At 43.0% G+C, this 20279-nt stretch overlaps 1 protein-coding gene across 1 annotated transcript in view; it reads right to left on the bottom strand.

Annotated features, from left to right (window-relative positions):
- Positions 1-4845: 4845 nt before the first annotated feature.
- Positions 4846-20279, bottom strand: part of fgfrl1a (fibroblast growth factor receptor like 1a) — a 57823-nt gene continuing 42389 nt past the window's right edge. The window contains exons 4-8 of the mRNA XM_029440884.1: positions 13173-13250; positions 9133-9435; positions 7263-7435; positions 6985-7165; positions 4846-6840 (exon numbers count right to left, since the gene is read on the bottom strand). Coding sequence (XP_029296744.1) covers positions 6422-6840; positions 6985-7165; positions 7263-7435; positions 9133-9435; positions 13173-13250 — 1154 coding nt within the window. The 3' untranslated portion in view covers positions 4846-6421. The remainder of the gene's footprint in view (positions 6841-6984; positions 7166-7262; positions 7436-9132; positions 9436-13172; positions 13251-20279) is intronic.

Consider the following 20279-nt stretch of genomic DNA (forward strand, 5'->3'; position numbering starts at 1 on the left):
AATAGAGGAGAACAAACCTTCAGCCATAATTGTGATGGTTTAAAAAGTACGGTACAAGTATGCTCACTGACACCCAGGGAAAACTTACATCTCGCCTCTTTGGTGTCCAATAGGGCAAATATATACACGTTATACACGGAAATATTGCAGAAAGAGACACAAACTATTTAAATAGTTGTGTCTCTTTCTGCAATATTTCCTTTTACTTTAACGTTGCTAAATGAAACTAGTGATGTTGACAGAAGGTTCATGTAAAAAACTAAACTAAACTGTGACTTTAACCCAACAAAAGGTTCATCCTTCATCTCAGCAGCTCAGGAATGTCTTCACACCCTTCTGCACAGAGTGGGAGACACTGAACCGCAAAGGCCTGCACAACCTCGAGCTCTAAAGGTTAAAGGTTTCATTCACACTACGTTTCATTTCAAATGTACAAACACTGACAAATACCTTGAAATCCTTTTTATTGTTGTTAATGTTCCTTCACAAAAAAATATGTTTGCAGGAACATTTTCTTTCCTCGACTTGAGGCATCGCTCTGCAAAACAATAAACACTGTGTTCTGTGTGAGGGGTCACTACATGATATCTTCACACACACACACACACACACACACACACACACACACACACACACACACACACACACACACACACACACACACACACACACACACACTCTTCCAGTGTGAAAAATACTTATTAAATTACATTAAGTGAAGCCTAAATGTTGCATCCAGGTTAAACTGCAGAGAATTGCAGATCTGTATTTCAGCCAAAAGAGCCATAAGGATGCATTTAAATACTGTAAAATACTTTTATAAATACTTTGTATATAACATGATATTATATAATATACTGTATGTGAGCTATGGATCTCAAAAGCTCAAGATTGACATTCATCTGTGATGATTCAGAACTGCAGATCAATTTTTAACTAAGTGTTATTTGTATTTATCTCCATATTTTGGCCTCTGTGACGTTTGCTCCTCCCTTCCTGTTCTGCACAATTCTCTCTCGTCTCCTTCGACACTTCCACACTCTGCGCTGATCTCTTCTCCATGTTCTCATCTCCTCTCGTCAGTGCAGAGCAGCAGTGAGCTCAACACATCTGTCAGCAGCTGCGCTCTGTGTCATCCTCCTCCTCCCTGCCTCTCTTCATCTCCTCCTCTTCTTGCCTGTCCTCCCTCCCACAAAACTCTTCAAGTCAATCAAATTCACAAGAGGAAAAAGAAAGCAGGAAAAGCTGGCTCTAATCTTCGAGATAAGAAAAGAATGAGAGCTGAACGTCAAGGATGAAAACAAGCCGGGAAAGTCACATATTTGCGTCGTACAGTATCTTCCACCAGGACAGTTTTCTTCCTGCTCTTATCTCACACTCAATATGTCTGTCATAGCTTTGAATCTTAAGCTATTTATTTATCACCGCTGAAGCTTGCCAGATGCATAGAAATCCAGAGGATCCAGGTTTTGTAAATCCCTGGGTTAGGTCATGTAGTCATGAGTAACTGTTGACTTTGCAACTATTTCAAAACCCGCAGATTCCTGTGAGGGCTTATGCTTCTCTATATACTTTCCCCCCCAGCCCCTCAACCCCTTGCTCAATCTTCGACCTTATTAATGACTTTATGTCGGGCAAAACATCCATTACATGAGGGGAAAATGAGCCATGTCCATTTTATATGTGATGTCTGATCCAATTGAAATGAAATCTGGGGAAACGAGGAAGGCAAAGCAAATCAATTACAGAACACGGGGTCGATACTTCAGAACGTTTTATAGTCTTGTAGTCTAACGGGCTTTTATTTGTTGCGTAATCTGTAATTGTGTAGTTCTGAAAAGTGATGTTCAAATTAAACTATGAACGTAATAAGGGCATTGTCGTATAAATTACGTGAGCTAGCTATAATTAGCTGTTAAATCGCAATAACAGAATTGACTGGTGGATATTTCCCTGGTAAAATCCACTTCCACACAGGAAGTGATGATCTTTTAGTTCCTCGCCACACCAACACTCTTCCTTAGAATAAATGGAGGAAGCGTTTAAGCGTCTTTAAGCTAATTGATTTGGTTTCCAGCCGCAGCAGACAGCTGTTTACAACAAAACCACTCTGTACACTACCTGACAGACACAGTTAGCGACTTCTCCCAGGAGTTTGGTTGAAACAGAGCTCGAAGGAGAGAGAATATTTGCACAGAAACACACATCCATCGTAATACTTCATTTGCGCTTCTGGATGTTTGTGTAATGTTGTGTTTCAGCTTGTCCTGCTGCCCCCAAGTGGCCCAAAAATGAATTAAAACTCCTGTTGCATGTTTGTTTGGAAGGTCAAAAGCAAGGATGTCCTGTATGATGAAGGCCCGCACTGTGACACAAACACCACCTAGATTCTCAACTTCATCAAGTCTCAAGATGTTTCAGTCAAGCAGAATCTCACAAGTACAAAAACACCAAAGTTAGGAAAAAACATGCAGTAAGCTTTTTTATTATGGTCTTATTCTGTTGCCATGTCCTGCCATGTTGCCACCTCCACCCTTTTGCAGTGCCCCATCCTTTCAACAGTGTTCTCTACGCCTAAATGAGTCAGAGCGGGAGAGAGATGCTGCGCCTTCACACCCTCCATCTGCACGCACCGCTTGTCCATCTGTCATCCCCGCAGACGGACGCGTTGACAGATGAAAAGCGGGCTGCGGCTCTCACAATTGAAGGGCTGCAACTATTTAGAGGACATTCACTTAAAGACAGTCCCACGGTGTACTGCGAGCTATTGTACCGGCCTGGAATCTCTCTCTGTGGCAGAAAATGATTGATAGATACTCAGAGATGAACAAGAAGAACTAAAACATACATATATATATATAGATTTACCTTATTTAATGGCACCAGTACAACGATTACAATGGCAGAAAACTAGAACCTAAATGACAATAGACTGTACAAGATTGTCGATACAAAGATTATCGATAACATTTCTTATATTCCGTCAGCACGTATAAATACATATTTTACAATGACATGAACATGGTATTTGCTACATAGCTTACATCACTATTATAACACAAAATCCACTCATGCAGTATAATGCCCGATTATATGAGAAAAAAAAACATGTTTAAAAGAAAATAAATTAGATACACTTTCTTTTTTGGATCTTGAGACAATGTACAATGTTTAGTTAGTGGGACAATGTGTTGCTAGAGCTACTGTATGTAACATTTTCTCACTATATTATCTAACAGTTGCTATAATTTCAACACTAATGTCATTCCATGTACATGCTAGTGGTAAGTGCACATATACAAAGTCTGTCTACTGGCAGTCCATTAGCTTTGACACAATAAAACTTGGCTTTAACATGTGAAATGAGTGAAAATTAAGGCAACTGATCCAACAACAGTTTGTTACAGAAAAACACGACACTGATTGAGGAAATTGTTAGTGTTTGGGAAACGTTTCCACACCTCCAATATTGGAAGGAAAACGTTAAAATGAAAGATCACACTCCAGCTGTACGGGCAGCTGACTCTGTCAACGGATGCTTCAAAACAGAAAAGGTTTGGAGGACAAGAACAACGTGGTCACAGGCGTGGGGATGAGAGGCACATTCAGTTGATTCATTTCATTAAATAAGTATTTTTGCAGGCTCATCATCTTATCTGATGTTTTATAGGCTACTTCTTAAAAGTCCTATCATTCAGAAAGTGAAACAAACAAAGAGCTTCACAGGTTCGAAGCAGAATAAAAGGGATTTTGGCCTGACTAGTAGTTGTTTAGAACAAAGATAACTTACCAATGAGTATTATAAAAATGGGCATATATGAAGTATCCATATGTATATATTTGTACATTTTCTTTTAAGATTTATGTGCAAAAATACATGCTTAAGAACGACCACATGGGCAACTAAAGTTACCAGGTGATTTCAATATATCACTTCCTGTCACATGGTTCTTTAAACACACCCTTGTGAAGTTCTCATTGTTCCATGTAGTCCTGCAGAGAGAAACACTACCTAATGCAATCAACTACACGGCAAGCATACAGGTTCTTTATGATCAAACATCTCTGGACAGTCACCCCACTGTTTCAACCATACGTGGTGTGTGTGTGTGTGTGTGTGTGTGTGTGTGTGTGTGTGTGTGTGTGTGTGTGTGTGTGTGTGTGTGTGTGTGTGTGTGCCTTTCAGAGAGGGCTGTAATGTAAAGCAGCTTTTATATAGTGGTCAGATTTATGAGCACACACAGGAACAACAAGATGGAGACCTGAGAGAGAGCGGAAGAAAGTGTGTTGTAGCTGGCTGTTTGTTGGGGCTGGTTTCTAAGAGAAGGTAGGAATCAGTCTGTAAAACCTCGAAGAAATAAATCCCTCTAACGATGGTACTTTGAAAACAATATTCTACTTCTCTAATGGTTCTGTAGTTTAGCAGATGATTTTGTAATGCTTTAGTAGTTGCAGTTTTAAAAGTAATCTTAACATTTTGGATTTTATAAACACATTTTATGGACTTGCAACCTGTTTTCCATTATGATCTTTGGATATCTTTCTCTGGATGCATTGGCTCCATGGGGGGTCTTATTATCACCTAGCAAATATGACTTTAATTGTTTTATCCACTCTCCCCCGACTTGGCTTTGAAAAGCGCTTCAATTCAGGATCATTTATATAGTGTCCTAATTAGCTTTACTCAAAACAGCTGCTGGTGAGCTCCTCGTTAACAAATGAAAGGCTCCACACAGGTGTGTTCAATTAATCCGGCTGATTAGACCTCAGGAGGAGCAACGCTCGGACGTGTGTGTGTGTGTGTGTGTGTGTGTGTGTGTGTGTGTGTGTGTGTGTGTGTGTGTGTGTGTGTGTGTGTGTGTGTGTGTGTGTGTGAACCCACCTGTAAATACATTTAAAACACATTTTTAATTCTCATTATTTAAAGAGCAATAGTTAACGGTGTATGTACTGGTCAGCGGGTTCTGCTAAAGTCATCAACAGAACTTTATGCAGAGTATATGGCTCAAAATGTTTGTATTTTTCAGTTTAAAGCTGCATTGCATCATATTACCTTTTTAGCGTCTAACATTTGCAACGTAGAACGGACAGGTGCGAGAGGGCTCTGCAGGTGAGAAGCAGCACTTTATCCTAAAACATTTCCTCTCTAGTGAAAAACAAGAGACAACCGATGACTCGTAACAAACCACGTGGGGAGAACACATGCAGAACTTGATCCATTATACTTGAGGTCATATTGTGAGGCGCTTTAAGAAGAAGAGTCGAGGACTTAAAGAGTTTAAGATGAAGTTCCTCTCTTTTAAGCCCTCTAAATCTCACAACAGATTAACAAGAATCTGTGACATATCCAATGATCCGACAGAAATCCACAAAATCTGGAAACAATTCTTAGAAGGCACCGTTTTACACCGAGGCATTGTTGACGATCCCTTTGCGCTGATGGCTTAAGAAGTTGAACGTATGACATGAAGAGAACTGATGTCTTTTATCCCTCTCCTTTAAAGGGAGCGAGCAACAAAACAAAGCGCAAAAGTGCGAAACAGGAAATGCCACTTCTTTACAGGAAGTAAAGGGGCAGAAACTCTCAGGTGAGTTATCAGTTGGGACAGATCTAATGATTGCTTCTGGAGGAGCTCCTTGTTTGTAGCTGCTGCTAAGAGAGATTCATGCTGTCGGAACTCAGAAACCCAGTTTGACGTCAGCTCCTCTTCACACAGTACCCTATAGCAGCTGGACTTTTATGAAAACGACTGTCGGCCCCGGCAGAAGGGAAACCCAGCAGCCCTGATCCCTGCAGAGGAAGTGGATACAGTGGGAGTTTGTGTTTCTTTATGGCTCAGTTGTGCTGACGCCTGAGATATGCTCTGAAATTAAGCTATTACATTACATACATGCTATATTGTTCTTTATATATTACCCGGATGAAGTAACGTGCTAAATGCCATATAATCGTATTCCACTATATACATGAGTAGCTATAGTTGTAGGAAAGCTGTTTCTGCTGAGGAGGTTGTGGTTGTACTAAAAGAACAGATAGAGTTACCTTGAAGCTGCTTCAAATAAAGCAACAAAAAAAAGAAGAGAGATTTATAAATCTACAGAACATAAAAACAAAAGCTTTGAATAAAACATGTTTTGGGATTGTTCTCTCGTACATTTCACTGGATTGCCTACAAATAAGGATCTTTGTCTTCTTTCTTTACATTCTTCATTGTTTGTGTCTTGAATAAGTCTGTGTTTACACAGGAACGCGGCTGCAGCAGAATGAGGAAGAGTTGCCCCCATGCTTCTTTAATAAATGGATCTGCAGGGTCTCTTGCGACTCAGGTTCGCTCCAGCAGCTAGTACGGACTGTTGTGAAAGAGTCTGCATGCACAGGGACATGTCCATGGAAGAGTTGGATGTGAAACACCAAAGCGTGCTAACACTGGTAGTGAATGTGCTGGTGCTGGTGCACTTTCCCGTCCACATGTGAATGCGTGTGTGTGTGTATATCCGTGTAGATCTTTGGATAGACCTTGGGAGCCAATCCAGTGCCTCCCTGAGCCAGGAGCAGCTGCTGATGGGCGACGTAGTCCTCGTATGAAAGACAATCTTTATCCCCGTTGGCCGGTTGAGGTGGCACCGCTGGGCAGACTCGGTCACGATTGGCGGCAGGTAGACGCTGGGCAGCGGGGAGAGCGGAGGACGAAGAAGAAGAGCAGGTGCGTTTTGATTGGCAGAACCAGAGGAGGGCGGTGCCTAAGATGAAGGCGACACCTGCTGGTATTCCAATAATGACGGGCCAGGGGAGGCTCGGGGATGTTGCCGTGGGGACAACGTTGTTTTGGGGCTTCAGATCTGCAAAGAGACAAGACGACATTAACAACCGAACACATGACAGAACCATCTATATGTTGACATAACAGCTGGTATGTTATTAGCTGGGGAGGATTGATTGGGCAGCTGCAGTATGCACTAAAAGTAAAAAGAAGAATATGCGACCTGGTAGCACGGTCAGGTAGGCGCTCCTGAAGCTGTAGCCCATAGTGTTGGCTCCCAGGCAGATGTACATGCCGGCATCCTCCTCCTTGGCTCTGGTGATCAGCAGCTTGTTGAGGTAGGATCCGTCAGGACGCGACCAAACCTCCCCTGTAGGCAGGACCACAAAGCGGTGGTCTCCGACCTGTGAATAAAATCACACAAAGCACAAGTTCATTGATCCATTCAGTTCATTTTCCTCCGAGGATTGTGTTTACATGCAGCAGCGTGCGCGTCTGTACCTCTATGGTCGAGTTAAACTTGTTCTCGTCACCAGGTTCGACTCTTTTAAGCCACTGAATAACCGGCTTCACGTCGCTGCGGACTTTACACTGGAAAGACGTGGTTCCTCCGTAGTCCACGGTGGTGTTGACGGGGTGGGTGCCGGTCAGAATGGGTTTAGAGTTGGTACGCTCTGAAGAAGGAAACAAACGCATACACAGAAAGAATACTTAATGTCAAAGTGTATTAGAAGAACTGACTTTGGATTTTGTAAACTTGTCAAATTGAGAGTGTGAACACAACTCAGCCCTGAGAGAGGATGTAATGCTTCGCAGGCGTTATTTGTATGTTTAAGACTCTGCACATTGCAGTGCTACCGACAGTGCTGCGCATGTTTCTAATTGTTTTAACTTCAAAAATGTAAATGCATCACACAGCATGTCTGAAAAACATGTGGTAAACTGGCTACCTACAATGAAATGCAAAGGAACCACACGTGCAAACAACACGGTCAGAACTCCGCTAACATGGAAAGAAAAGTAAAAAACAAACAAAAACGTCTTAAAATAAATACAATTAATTTAATCCCAGCTTTAAGAAGGTGCTCGTCAAGCAGGTGCAAACCCATACCAAACAGATAAATGATCGTGTTTAAGAATTATGTTCCTCGTGTACTTTATCGAGTGTCTCTACTTTATGGATTATTATGTTTATCTGTGAGAGATTTACTGTTTTCTTTGTCCTGGACTCACAGCTGTGAATGACTGACAGCCGAGTGAATCTCTACCGATGGAGAAAAAGTCACATTTGACACAAGCAAGCAGCGGTTTGATTTACATCCTTTCTGTATGTATGTGTGTGTGTGTGTGTGTGTGTGTGTGTGTGTGTGTGTGTGTGTGTGTGTGTGTGTGTGTGTGTGTGTGTGAGTACATGTCTGAGTGTCTTTCAGGAAAAAACTACAGCTGTACTTTAATGTACAACAGATGTGGCGAGTAAAGTGAGAGGAGCTGGTCCGAGGCTCTCAACAGAGCTATCACATTCAGTAACATACAGTCCAGTACACACACACACACACACACACACACACACAAATTCTACTCCACCAAACAGCTTAACATTAAATCATCCAGCGTCAAAACAGCTTACGCAGCCGTCCAACATAACTTAATGCTTCAGAAAACACTCACAAACTGCTCTCAACAATAAAACATTTTTTAGACTAAAAGTGCAGCTGGCAAAACCTGCTGAACATTCCTCGCTCGCTCGCTGGTGTTTGCTGACGAGTCTGGTGGTGATCAATAAATGCCACTGAATTGAAAGGAGGCTTTTTTAAAGCTATTCTAAAACGTATATACGTTACTTGGTGCAACTCGTTAGCCAGAACACTGGCGTGCGTGGGCTCTGTGGCACTACTTTGCAACAATCAATACCTAACAGACATTAATTACTTAATTTATAGGATTAAGATTAAAAGTTGGACATTCAAATGTTGTTTTTCAAATTTGTGAATCCACTTTCAATTACTGTATTAAAGGGACAGTTCACCCTAAAATCCAAAATAAATATTTTTCCAGCAGCTTCAAAAATCTCCTCAAGTAAATAAAGTGTAATTTAATTTAGAGTTTAATCTAAAAAGTACAAAAAAACGACCTTATTACAGTAAGAAAAATACTTTCCTAGGCCTGTATAATATTTACAATAACATTACCGCTTGTTTGATCCCTGTGTGGACATTCTCTGCTTCTTTACGGAGGATGGTGGCACACGTTGTAAGCACTTCGACTGGGCAGATTCTTCCTAACAAGCTCCAAACAATCTTTATTGTAGGACAACAGTTTAAAAGTGATCTCTCTCTCTCTGAGGTTGAGCCTGCAGTTGCTGGTGACTCACGTATGACTTCCACTTTGTAGGTGGCGTTGATCTCTCCTGCTTTGTTGGACACGTGGCAGGTGTACTTCCCGCTGTGCTTCGGCATCAGGTTCTTCAGACTCAGAGTCCACTTCTTCTTCTTTCCTTCCCCTTCTGCTCCTTCTGCTCCACCGTCCTCGTCCACCAGCGGCCGACTGTCCTTCAGCCAGACGATGTCGGGGCGAGGGTTACCGCTCGCTGTACACTTCAGACGCACCGAGCTGCCCACTGGGCGAGCGATGACGCGCTTCCTCATCTTGGACGGCTGGGTGAAACGTGGACGTACTGAGGGGGGAGAGAGGGAATTAAAACTGCGATTAGAAAGAGATCAATGTTGGAGAAACAAGTTGAACTGCTTGTTGCTGCCTGTAGAATATGAGTGACTCTGGATCAAACTTAAAACTCAAAATGTAAATGTAAAGAGCTATGACAGAAACTCTCTTTCTCACTCTCGCTCAGACACAGATGGGAAAAAGGTGAGAGGAGAGAACAGAAGAAGTTGTTCGTGGAGATAAACGCTTTACGGAGCAGTTTTATATTTACAAGCAGTGTTCTGTTCTTCAAACCAGTGGAAAGACACCGGATTGGGAAAAAGTCTTATGAGACTTTTATGAGACGTAGAGAGCGATCAAAGACACGTAATCTGAAGGAGCCACGGCACAAAGGGAGAGTTCACAAGCTCCACACCTCCACAAAGGTAACCAGTTCTGTATTAGATGAGATAAAACTCACATTGTTTCACCATGTCTTATTAAAAAGACTAAATGCAAACTATGGTTAGTCAACGATACAAATGCTTTTCCTCTAGATGTCAGGATGGAGCACTGAGTTCTCTGGAGATAAACTCTATAATCACACAGATTTGTTTGCATGTTTGTTTGGCTTTCTGAACCGTGTTGTTGTTTCCTTTTCAACGTTGTTTATGCACGCAGACGTCTGAAATCAATTTCTCACTTTGAAGTTAGTAATAATCTGCATCTGAACACAAGTACACTCAAGTCTGGTGCGAAGAACATGTTACAACACACCGACATGTGTTTCCTCAAACTTTGTAAACGATAAAAATGGAATTAGGAACCCGTTGAATCATCTCAGTCTGCAGAGATTGAGTGGATGTATGTAAGGAGGTCGCAGGGAGCGTCAGACAGGCTGAGGTCATCGCCGCAGGACGTGCCAGGAATTCCATGTTGTGCTGTAACAACATATGGCAGCGTGCCTCCTGGTATATACAACCCAATTTGCTGTAATAAACCTAATTGTTTGTTTAAGAAAAATGTTTGAATCACTTCCTCTGCTGGCTGACACACACACGCACACACACACACACACACACACACACACACACACACACACACACACACACACACCAGATCCCTTGTTTTCCACTGATCCTGCACCTCTGGCCCCCGGGCTGTACGTCTCTGCTGCTCTTTAAAAAAGAAAGCCACATATTTGGCCTGAAACCATGCATCCATGAGATCCCACCGTAAAAGCGGCGATGTAACATCTCTGTAAATATCCGGTCATGAATACATATCTGTGCACACATCATAAAAGACCAGACAGTGACTTAGCGTCACACCAAACATCCTTTCATTCATGCAAATCCTTTCTTACAAAACATAAAATGGCCAGTTAACCCCGCACACCTATTCAAACATCCACATCCCTCCGCAGTACGCGCACGACTTAACCCCATCCAGCCATTCTAAGAATCCTCCTCAAGACCCGAACAAACGGAAAGCCGTGCATCTATTCACACACACATATCCCTCTTTAAAAAACACACAACAATCAGCGAGAAGTGAAAGCAGATCAAAGAGGCAAAGAAACGATCCAGTGGGGAGGGAGGAGAGGAAATCATTCACAGGAGCGCTTGATTTTACAGCCCTCATGTTCGAGCCACAGCAGATAGCCATCAACCGGGCCGATAAATCACCCTGGAACTACCGCTGTTGCGCCTCTTTCTGTGGACACAGTTATTATTCTAGCTCTGGGTAAACAAACAGGGGGGGGAGAGTTATGTGACGGGTTTGCGCGCCCAAATGTGGAGATTTCACTACGGCTGCATTACTCAAGAGGAATATAGTTCTGTGCTGACCGGCGAGAAGCTGGGCAGGATGACAGAAGAAACAAACCCCCCCCCCCCACCCCGAGTCTGAGAAAAGCTACTGGACTGCAGCTGAACTGTGACCAGACTGAGTCAACAGATCCTTAGAGAGAGGAGGATAAATAGAAGACAATGATTAACACTTTAATGCTTTAGCAATTTCCTATTTTGATGATTACATGAATTCAACGGCTCCGGCTCAAACGACGTGAGAAGAGGAGCCAAAGCGAAGTGACGCTGAACTAAAGATGAGACTGGAGAACGAGCTAAATATAGCAGTTGAAATGAAGTGATTTGTATAATCCAAACAGAAGTTAAGGAGAAAACAGATGGAAAGAGAAAGAGTGAAGTTAAGGTTAGCACATCCAGACTGACAGATTGCTAAGAGGGAATAAAACGGGAGTGACTGCAGAACAAAGACAGCGGGTTGGAGTTAAAACAATAAAAAGGCAAAAGGTAAGAGAGGGCACACGAAGTGGTAGAGAGAGCGGGAGTAGAAGCGAGGGCGAGCTGAGAGAGAGAGAGAGCGGGAAGAGGGGAGAAGGTGAGAGCCACAGAACGGGCTAAAAGGGCAGGCTTGTTCTGGGTCTCAGGGGCCACTTCAACGCCACACTTCACAGTGTAAAAATACTGCTGACCCTCCGTCTGACCGCCTTTGATCACACAGCGTGTCAGAGACAGAGGGAGAGCGCTCCAACTATTCCAACGATTCTCAGGTTGAGGAGGTTTTAGCTAACTGATTTATTTTAGGGGTTAAGTTTAATGTTTAGGTCGAGATGTGGATTCTAATTGTTTTCGCTGCGAGTTAGATGAGACATTTGTTGCCTGTGCAGCTCGGGTAAGTACAAAGTAAAAGAAGACCATTTGAAGATTTGAAAGCGCTTAAAACTGTTTCTTGGTGTAAAGAACGGCACCTCTTGTCCGTAACCACCTGAGACGCTGCACAACTTACAGCACATGACTCTCCATAAAAACACAAACTGATTTCTGTTTGTGCTTGGATTAAACAAAAGCGACTTAAAAAGTGCTTTGGACGTTGCACAGAGCAAGGCTAGCTTTCCCCTCTTCTCATCCAACTCTTTACACACACACACACACACACACACACTGTAATTCAAAAACGTTTAAGTACGTTTATCAATGAAATACGATCCAGGTGGAATAACAGATTAATGTGTTTAAATGCTAATCAAACACCAAACACTGCACGGCGGTTTGTAACACTCACATGCAGCGTTTTACAACTGGAGAAACGTTATCGCGGAGGAAATCGTTTTAATCTTTTGTCCCAACGATGTCAAGGTTAACAGCAGTTAATGTGTTCACGTTGCTATTCAAAGAAATAAGAGGGGCTGCGTTAAAGACCGTTTGAGCGCGGCCTTAGCCGCAGCAGCGAGCGTGTACGTCCGGCTGTGTGTGAGCACAGGGAGGTAAAGAGATAAACAGAAAGAATGTGTGTGAGAAAACAAAGAGAGTAAGTGTTAGTTGACATTTAAGAGTGAGTGTGCGTGGACGTTTATGACCAAGAGAGAGAAAGAGAGGGAGAAGGAGAGTTGGATAAAAGGATAACAAAAAGCCAAGGGTAAAGTTACATGGCAGGGGGACCGGGGAGGGGGGGGTGTGTCCCACCAAATCACACCTCACACAAATAGACTGCTCTCCACTCTGTCAGAGCCAATTATCAGAGCAAACAACCACCCTGATGTGTGTGTGTGTGTGTGTGTGTGTGTGTGGGCCTCAGCTCTGACAGTGTGTAAGGTGTTTATTGTACAATCTGCTACTATAATTAAAAAAACTAAACAATGCGACACACTCTCTGAGCTACCTAAAGTGTCCCTTCTCTTTATAAAAGGTTTATTATGAGCCTGCAGTGAGGAGAGGAGAGGAGAGGAGAGGAGAGGAGAGTGGTTACCCAGTTTCCCAGCCAGCTCCGGGGCGTGTTCAGAGTCGCCATTGGCCGTCGCTGCTCCACCTCTTGAACTGGAGTCATCTGGTGACGGAGAGAGAAAGACGAGAAGCATCATTAGTGAATTGGCAACTTCTGAACATGTGATTATGAGTAGAGCTGCAACAATTAGTCGACTTTTCTATCAGCATCTGACTGTGCTTTTTATAGGATGCAGCTGTTTCAGCACGGGGTCGTGATGTATGACATTGTAGGGGAGGTGGAAAGCAGAAGCGTCACTGATATCACTTTAAACGTTTGAAAATAGTTTTAATACACAGGTAGGAAAACAGAGGATAGAGAAGCAGGCTGTAGCAGGTACTGGTCTGAGGCTGAGGCTGAGCTGTTATAACTCACAGGCAGGAAGCTACTTCTGGCTTTCAAAAACCTACTTTCCATCCAGCACTTGGCCCTCGTCGCCGCACCACGCATTTCAAATTGCTCAGCAGCTTCACATTTCTTGTCAAACCAGAAAACCAAATGACAAATTACATGATATGTCTGTCCTCTAGTGTGACTGTGCCAGAGACGTGTTGTAACTCACGGGTGATGAAAGCGGTGAAATTAATGCAACAAGTCCCCATGCCGCCACCCGTAACCCTAAAATAACTCATTCCTGACTAATGTCAGTGAGAGAAGCATGATCGTAAACATGTGCATGACGTGAACATTTAGATTTCTTTTTTTTAATTCTCCCCAAACTAACTTTCAGGGGGAAATTATTTGTTCCAAAGAGCAAATTCCTTTTTGAATTCCTTCATACTGTCTGTGATGGTATCATGCTCCACAGTATCATATTGCTTCTGCTCTCACGCTGGTGTATGGGTTTCTCTCCCTCAGCATGTCTTCTCACATTGATTATCAAAAAGATACAAACATCTGTCCGAACCTTCACGCTAGGAACCGCTTCAAGATGGAACCAATGTATCCGAGGGGCCCTTTAACAGAGGGGGGGGGGGGGGGCTGATACAGTGCAATATCAGGTCTGTCAAAATACGAGAGGGGGTGTGTGCGGTTAACTTGGCTTGAACCTGAAACTTCCACCAAAACCTGGTGGTAGTTATACAAAGAAAGAAACAGCCTTGGACCACCTGCAGGAAATACGTGAGAGTGCGTAACTTTAAATGGATGTTTATCACGCATGTTGGTACACACACAAACACACAGACACACAGACACACAGACACACAGACACACACACACACACACACACACACACGGATCAGTGCGGGCATTTCAAAAGTCCACCTGAAAGCGCAGAGTGTTTAATGCAGCGCCAAATGTCTTAAAAGCATCACTATTTGGATGATGGAGTGGAAGACGCATTTGAAATGCAAATGCGAGGCTCGGCCTGCATCCTCGGGGCTGGTATTAATAGCATGCAGGCAGGCCGCGTGTGTGTGTGTGTGTGTGTGATATGGATTCCTGTATGGGTGTGTCAGTGCATGTGCGGGTGCGTGCATTCTGGCGTTATTTAACTAAGTGGTAACTTGAGGTGCCGGTATTCCCGCTGCACCTCAGTCCTCCTTCCCTTCCCCTGACTCCCCCTTCATCTTTCCCTCCTGCCACATGCACGGCGTGTTCTGAGAAAGGGCAGCGCGTTTGAAGACGAGCGGCATGGGGGTCTGATCTGAAGAGGGAACACGGTTTAGCGCTCCTAACAGCTAGCGAGCCCTCCCCCAGGCGCGGTGCGAGCCTGTAAACCTCACTTGGCAGACCCCCGACAGACCCGCTCACAGAGGGGGGCCGGACCGCTTCCACTGTCCGTACAGTGCAGCCATACATCAGAAGTAACACAATATTTAAAAACAAATTCAAAACATATATCAGGATACTGATGGAGGGAAATAAGCAGTGTGACTATGAATACGTGACGTCGCTGCTGACTTCTACATTCTCACTTCACTCATGACCTGAAGAAAGAGCTTCCATCCAAAGATGTTCAGAGAGCAAACTGAGTGTGTGTGATCTTAGTAACTATGGTGTTATTAACGTTATACTTTTAGGACCCGACCGCAGGATTTATAACAGCAGAGTTGTGATTTTAGCAGGATTTCCAAAAGCTAAACCGCAAATAAATCAATCTGCTGATCGTGAAACCAGTTCAGGAAATGATCTTATATTGTCTTTATATTTCTGCATGCACATCAGGACGGCTCCTTGTATCAGACTCACTGTGTCCGTGAACTCACAGTAATAATAATGAATGGAATAATTACATAATCCTGCAGCTTGGAGGTCGGTTCATGTGTTTTCGACTGGGAAGAAAGTCTTTGCAACACAAGTCAACATGTCTCAGGAACCTGCGGTCACTCTCTTGCGACACTTTGCCGCAAAAGGTTTTTGTTGTGACACCAGAGAACATGATGCACATCAGAAGCATTAAAGTCACTGTTGATTTTCTCTCGTGGGTCCCGACTTAACCCTTCCCTGTTTGGTTCAAACTGAACACACACAGAGTAGAAAACATATTCCCTCCCCGCTTCAGCTGCTTTCAATAAACTAAATGTTTTCTTCTGATCCTGTTCCACCTTCTAATGTTCGGCCAGATACTTTGGCTGGTGATTACAACAACTAATCCACACACACACACACACAATTACATTGCCAAATACACACACACACACACAGACACAGACATGCATACGTGAAGTTGTATAAGCAAGATAAAATCAGCTGTATACTCTAAAGTCTCCCGAGTCGAGCCCGTTAATCAGCGTCGGGGCCGATCCGGGTATATTTTAATGATATCTGCTCAAATAAAGACGAAATCTGATCCGATACGAGAGATGCAGCGCTGCTTTGCTTTACCACGCCAGACACTTAACAATAACCCTACTACCTAATACTTTCAAACCAGGACTTTGAGTATTTGGATCAAGTAGCTTTTAAAAAAATAAGGCTAAAGCTGTTTTATTGTGTAATATACACATTTATAATTGTTTCTCTTATTCCATTCTTCACTCTCTCTCCTCATACTCGTGCTTTTCTTTGTTTCTCTTCTTTCCTGTCTCTGTTCATCTCCAGGGGGGTAACCGGTTCAACAGTGTGCTACATTTCACACATTCACTGGCGGGGTACCTCCTGTGTGAGTGTATGTGTTTGTATAACCCCTTCTTGTATTTACACTTAGGTCTGTAGAGAAAAGGCAGCAATTGGACGTGAGCTCAGAAATACGAGTCCTAACAGTCCAGTATGTGTGTGTGTTTAAGTGTGTGTGTTTGTGTGTGTGAATGTGTCCAGGGGGCCAGTGTTTTCCTAAAGGGTCATGTCCTTCCAGGTTTTAATATAGAGACACTGGATATGTGGACAGGACCTCTCTCTGTGTGTGTGTGTGTGTGTGTGTGTGTGTGTGTGTGTGTGTGTGTGTGTGTGTGTGTGTGTGTGTGTGTGTGTGTGTGTGTGTGTGTGTGTGTGTGTGTGTTACGGCTGGTTCTTGCAGCATCAGCCTGATGCTGAGTTTGTGTATCTGACAAACCCAGTAAACCACTGTTAGTCCTCTAAAACTGACCACGGTCACAGTTTCAGGCTCCACATTGGCACAGTTTGCCACACACTTCATCCAGACTTGATGCTTCACTTCATAATTCAGACGGGAGCTACCGCAGGCTTTGCAAATTGGCTCTAATTTTAACCCGATAAACTGCTTACATGAGGCATGTTTCAATCAAGCTATTGTACAGCAAACGTTATGGTTTCTATTGTTGTGCAAAGTTCATTCTTGAACAAACAACAATCTCACCACAAGGTCCATTTAGTGGCTGAAGCTTTTGATCATATTACATCTGAACAGAAAGCAGTTGTCACAGAATTGTAGATTTTAACTTTTTGTTTTTACCAATCTGTACCACTCAATCAATCACTTTGCGTTTCTTTTAATGTAAAATAAAGACTCAGAGGACCTCGTGATCTGTTTATCAACCGACCTCCTGCAGGTGTACCACAGAGAATCTGGGATCAGTGTGTCAGCAGAGCCCTGGCAGCAGGATAAGATGATAAATGTTGTATTTGGGCAGATGAACTTTAGAAAGGTGAAGTTTTGCAACAATCCATCGTCCTCCAGACCCATCTACTGCAACAAACATTCATCCTTCAGCAGTTAGCTGGCCTGTCGGTGATCTGAGCCCCTACTAAAACACACACTGTCATTATAACTCTATCAGTTCCAATGCTCTGGAAACAATGAAACCACACGTATCTCATGTTATAAGCTCAGTATTCCTGCTGTTGGTCGGCTACATTTTGCACACTGGAGGGTTTTTTTGTGGGTGAAAAAAGAGACTTCTCTCTCTCTCTGCTCGTCTGCAACACATGCTGCATTTACAGCTCACGTTGCAAACATACTTTTCTCTCCAGCCACGGGGATTTAACAAACATTTATTTGAATTCAGTTGCCGCAAGTTGCAACATTACACAGTGTTATTGAAATGAATGGTTAGATTTACATGTAATACTGTAGATGTTCTATTGAAACGTTCTGTCTGCAGTGCGGCTCGTGTTTCATATGTGAGTAGCTCATGTGATCCTCTGTGGACAGTAGGTGTTTAATGTCGGAGCGAGCCAAAGCTCCAGACGGTACCGTGTATAACAGACAGGAATTTATAGGTTTTTCTTAATGCACCAAAGAAATAATAATTACAATAAGTAACAAAGCATCTGCAAAGACACTCATTATATTCCAGTTGTCATAGGGGTCATAATACAAAACATTCATTCATTCTTTTAACAAACCAAACTCAAACTCTTTCAGTCATATCAAACACTCTTCTTCAATGGATAGAGTATGCTCCTTTATCACAAAGGTGGAACTGTCAAGTTAAGATGTAAAGTCCTGCTGCTCTGATGAAATTATAACAGCTACTGCGCAACACATCCATCTGCAGGACATGTGAGCAGATTCCTACCTGATGAAGATACAGCTGAAAGCTCAGGAAAAAAAAACAGTGAGTGGACCTTGAGTTGGGATTGTTCTCTCAAGGTCAAGCAGGAACTGTTGTGCTTAAGGATGTTATTTACGGTTGAAATGATTAGATGATTAATCATTAAGGTGACTGGCTCAACGATTCGGCAAATGTTTTAATCATTTATGGAGCAAAAGCAGCTTCTCTCTGCTTTATAGCAGAAAATTGTTTTCCTTGACCCCTCTAATTACAATTTCACACACACACACACACACACACACACACACACACACACACACACACATCACTGTGATTTACACTCTCTCTGGCGGAGGGGCTCGGTAGCCTTATGGAAATCATTATAACTTGGGCTGCTACACAGTCCTCCATTAACAGCATGAGAGAGAGACACTGAAAGGGGCTGCGACGGGGAACGGGAGGCAACGAGACGGGAACTGACTGACTTTGAGAGGTCAAGAGGCAGCAGGAGAGATGAAAAGACAAGAGTGGGAGAGAAAAAGGCGACAGTGCAGAGAGAGATTTATTAACTGTAACCGCAGAACAGACAATCGTACACTACAGTTAACTGCTACTCTCTAGGAGCGACAACACTGGCTTACATGACAGATTAACAGCTTGTGCGTGCGTGTGTGTGTGTGTGTGTGTGAGCCCAGAGTATTTAGTGAGCAGTAACTACAATGGTGACGTGTGTTTGAGGTGATGACATTTCCCAACGTTCATTAAATCACACACACAGAACCAATTTCTAAGTAAAAAAAAAGTCCCCATAAGGTTAACATCTTTTGCTCGGAAACGTTTGGGGAACATTTGATTACCCGTCATCAACATACACATGCAGACTCACACAACACCTGACAGTGTTTTCTGCTTCAAATGTTCCCCCCCCCCCCCCCCCCTCCTTCCCTCGGACCGGGCCAAGACAACAACAAAACTTGTTATGAGTGCAACTTTACGACGCTATTTACAAATGCGATTACACGCCACGTAGTTCTGGCCTCACACTCTCTGAAAGATGATGAACACACGTCAACGTTCGGCCGGGAATTGCTTCCAGCTTTCTGACCTATTTGGTACGAACCTATGTGTGTGAGCCAATCACACACACACATATATGTGCACACACACGCACGCACACACACACACACACACACACTATTTTATAAAGTGATCTTGCGGTTGAGCCACCTGCTCCAGAGAAACAGGGGGCAGTGTTTCATCTCTAAACTGGGTCCATACAATCTGTAATGTTCATATTTTAGTTGTAGCATTTTGGCATGTTTATTATATTCTAACTTATTCTTTATATTGTGTGTTGCATTTACTCCTGTGTAATGTCAGTCAGGGGGCAAGAACACCAACATTTGATCAAACTGCTGAAACTCTGAGAGTCAAAAAACTGGAATAAAATATAAGTCACAATTGAATAAGGTTGCAGTGAGAGTAACCGTCTGTTCCAAGTCCTTACAGCTGAAGAAGGATTGCACAAGGAGCTAAAGGTTTTGAAGTCATAGCACAATTCCCTGCAGCTTAGTTGCACATTAAAAAAAGCTTTGGATCGCTGACAAGAGTGAATGAAAGTCCGTCGAGTCAAAGTAGTTCATCCTCGACCCACGGACAAACGTTCCACATGTTTCATTGACAGGAGATAAGCAGACAAACAGACCAAAAGCATAACGTCTTTGACAAAGACTAATATCTACAGCTGATCTACCACAACTCACCAAATCAACAAAAACTACACCAAACACACGGCACATGAACAGCTGACTGGTGCAGCTTGTGGTTGCTCTTCTGGTGTAGATCTACTATTATTATTATTATTATTATTATTATTATTATTATTTATAGATGTACTGGTCAAATTGTAAAACCAAAGCAAAAATGATACATGTGGGGTACAAAGCAGCATACAATGAAAAAGACACAGGTTGTGTTTAGTAAAGCAATGTTTGGACCACCCGACAAAGACCTCCATAACGCTGCCAAATTGAAGAAAATTCATAAAACGGTGCGTTCCTTTGTCTTTAAATACTTCCAGTCTTGTCTGAAAATGTAACAAAGTGAAAAAGGGCGGCACACAGAGAAACATGCCCGGTCATCAGTATGAAAATGTGACGACTCGGAGCTACAAGCTTTTCCTCCAGAAGCATTA

Source organism: Cottoperca gobio, chromosome 10 (assembly GCF_900634415.1).
Source record: "Cottoperca gobio chromosome 10, fCotGob3.1, whole genome shotgun sequence".
NCBI lineage: Eukaryota > Metazoa > Chordata > Actinopteri > Perciformes > Bovichtidae > Cottoperca > Cottoperca gobio.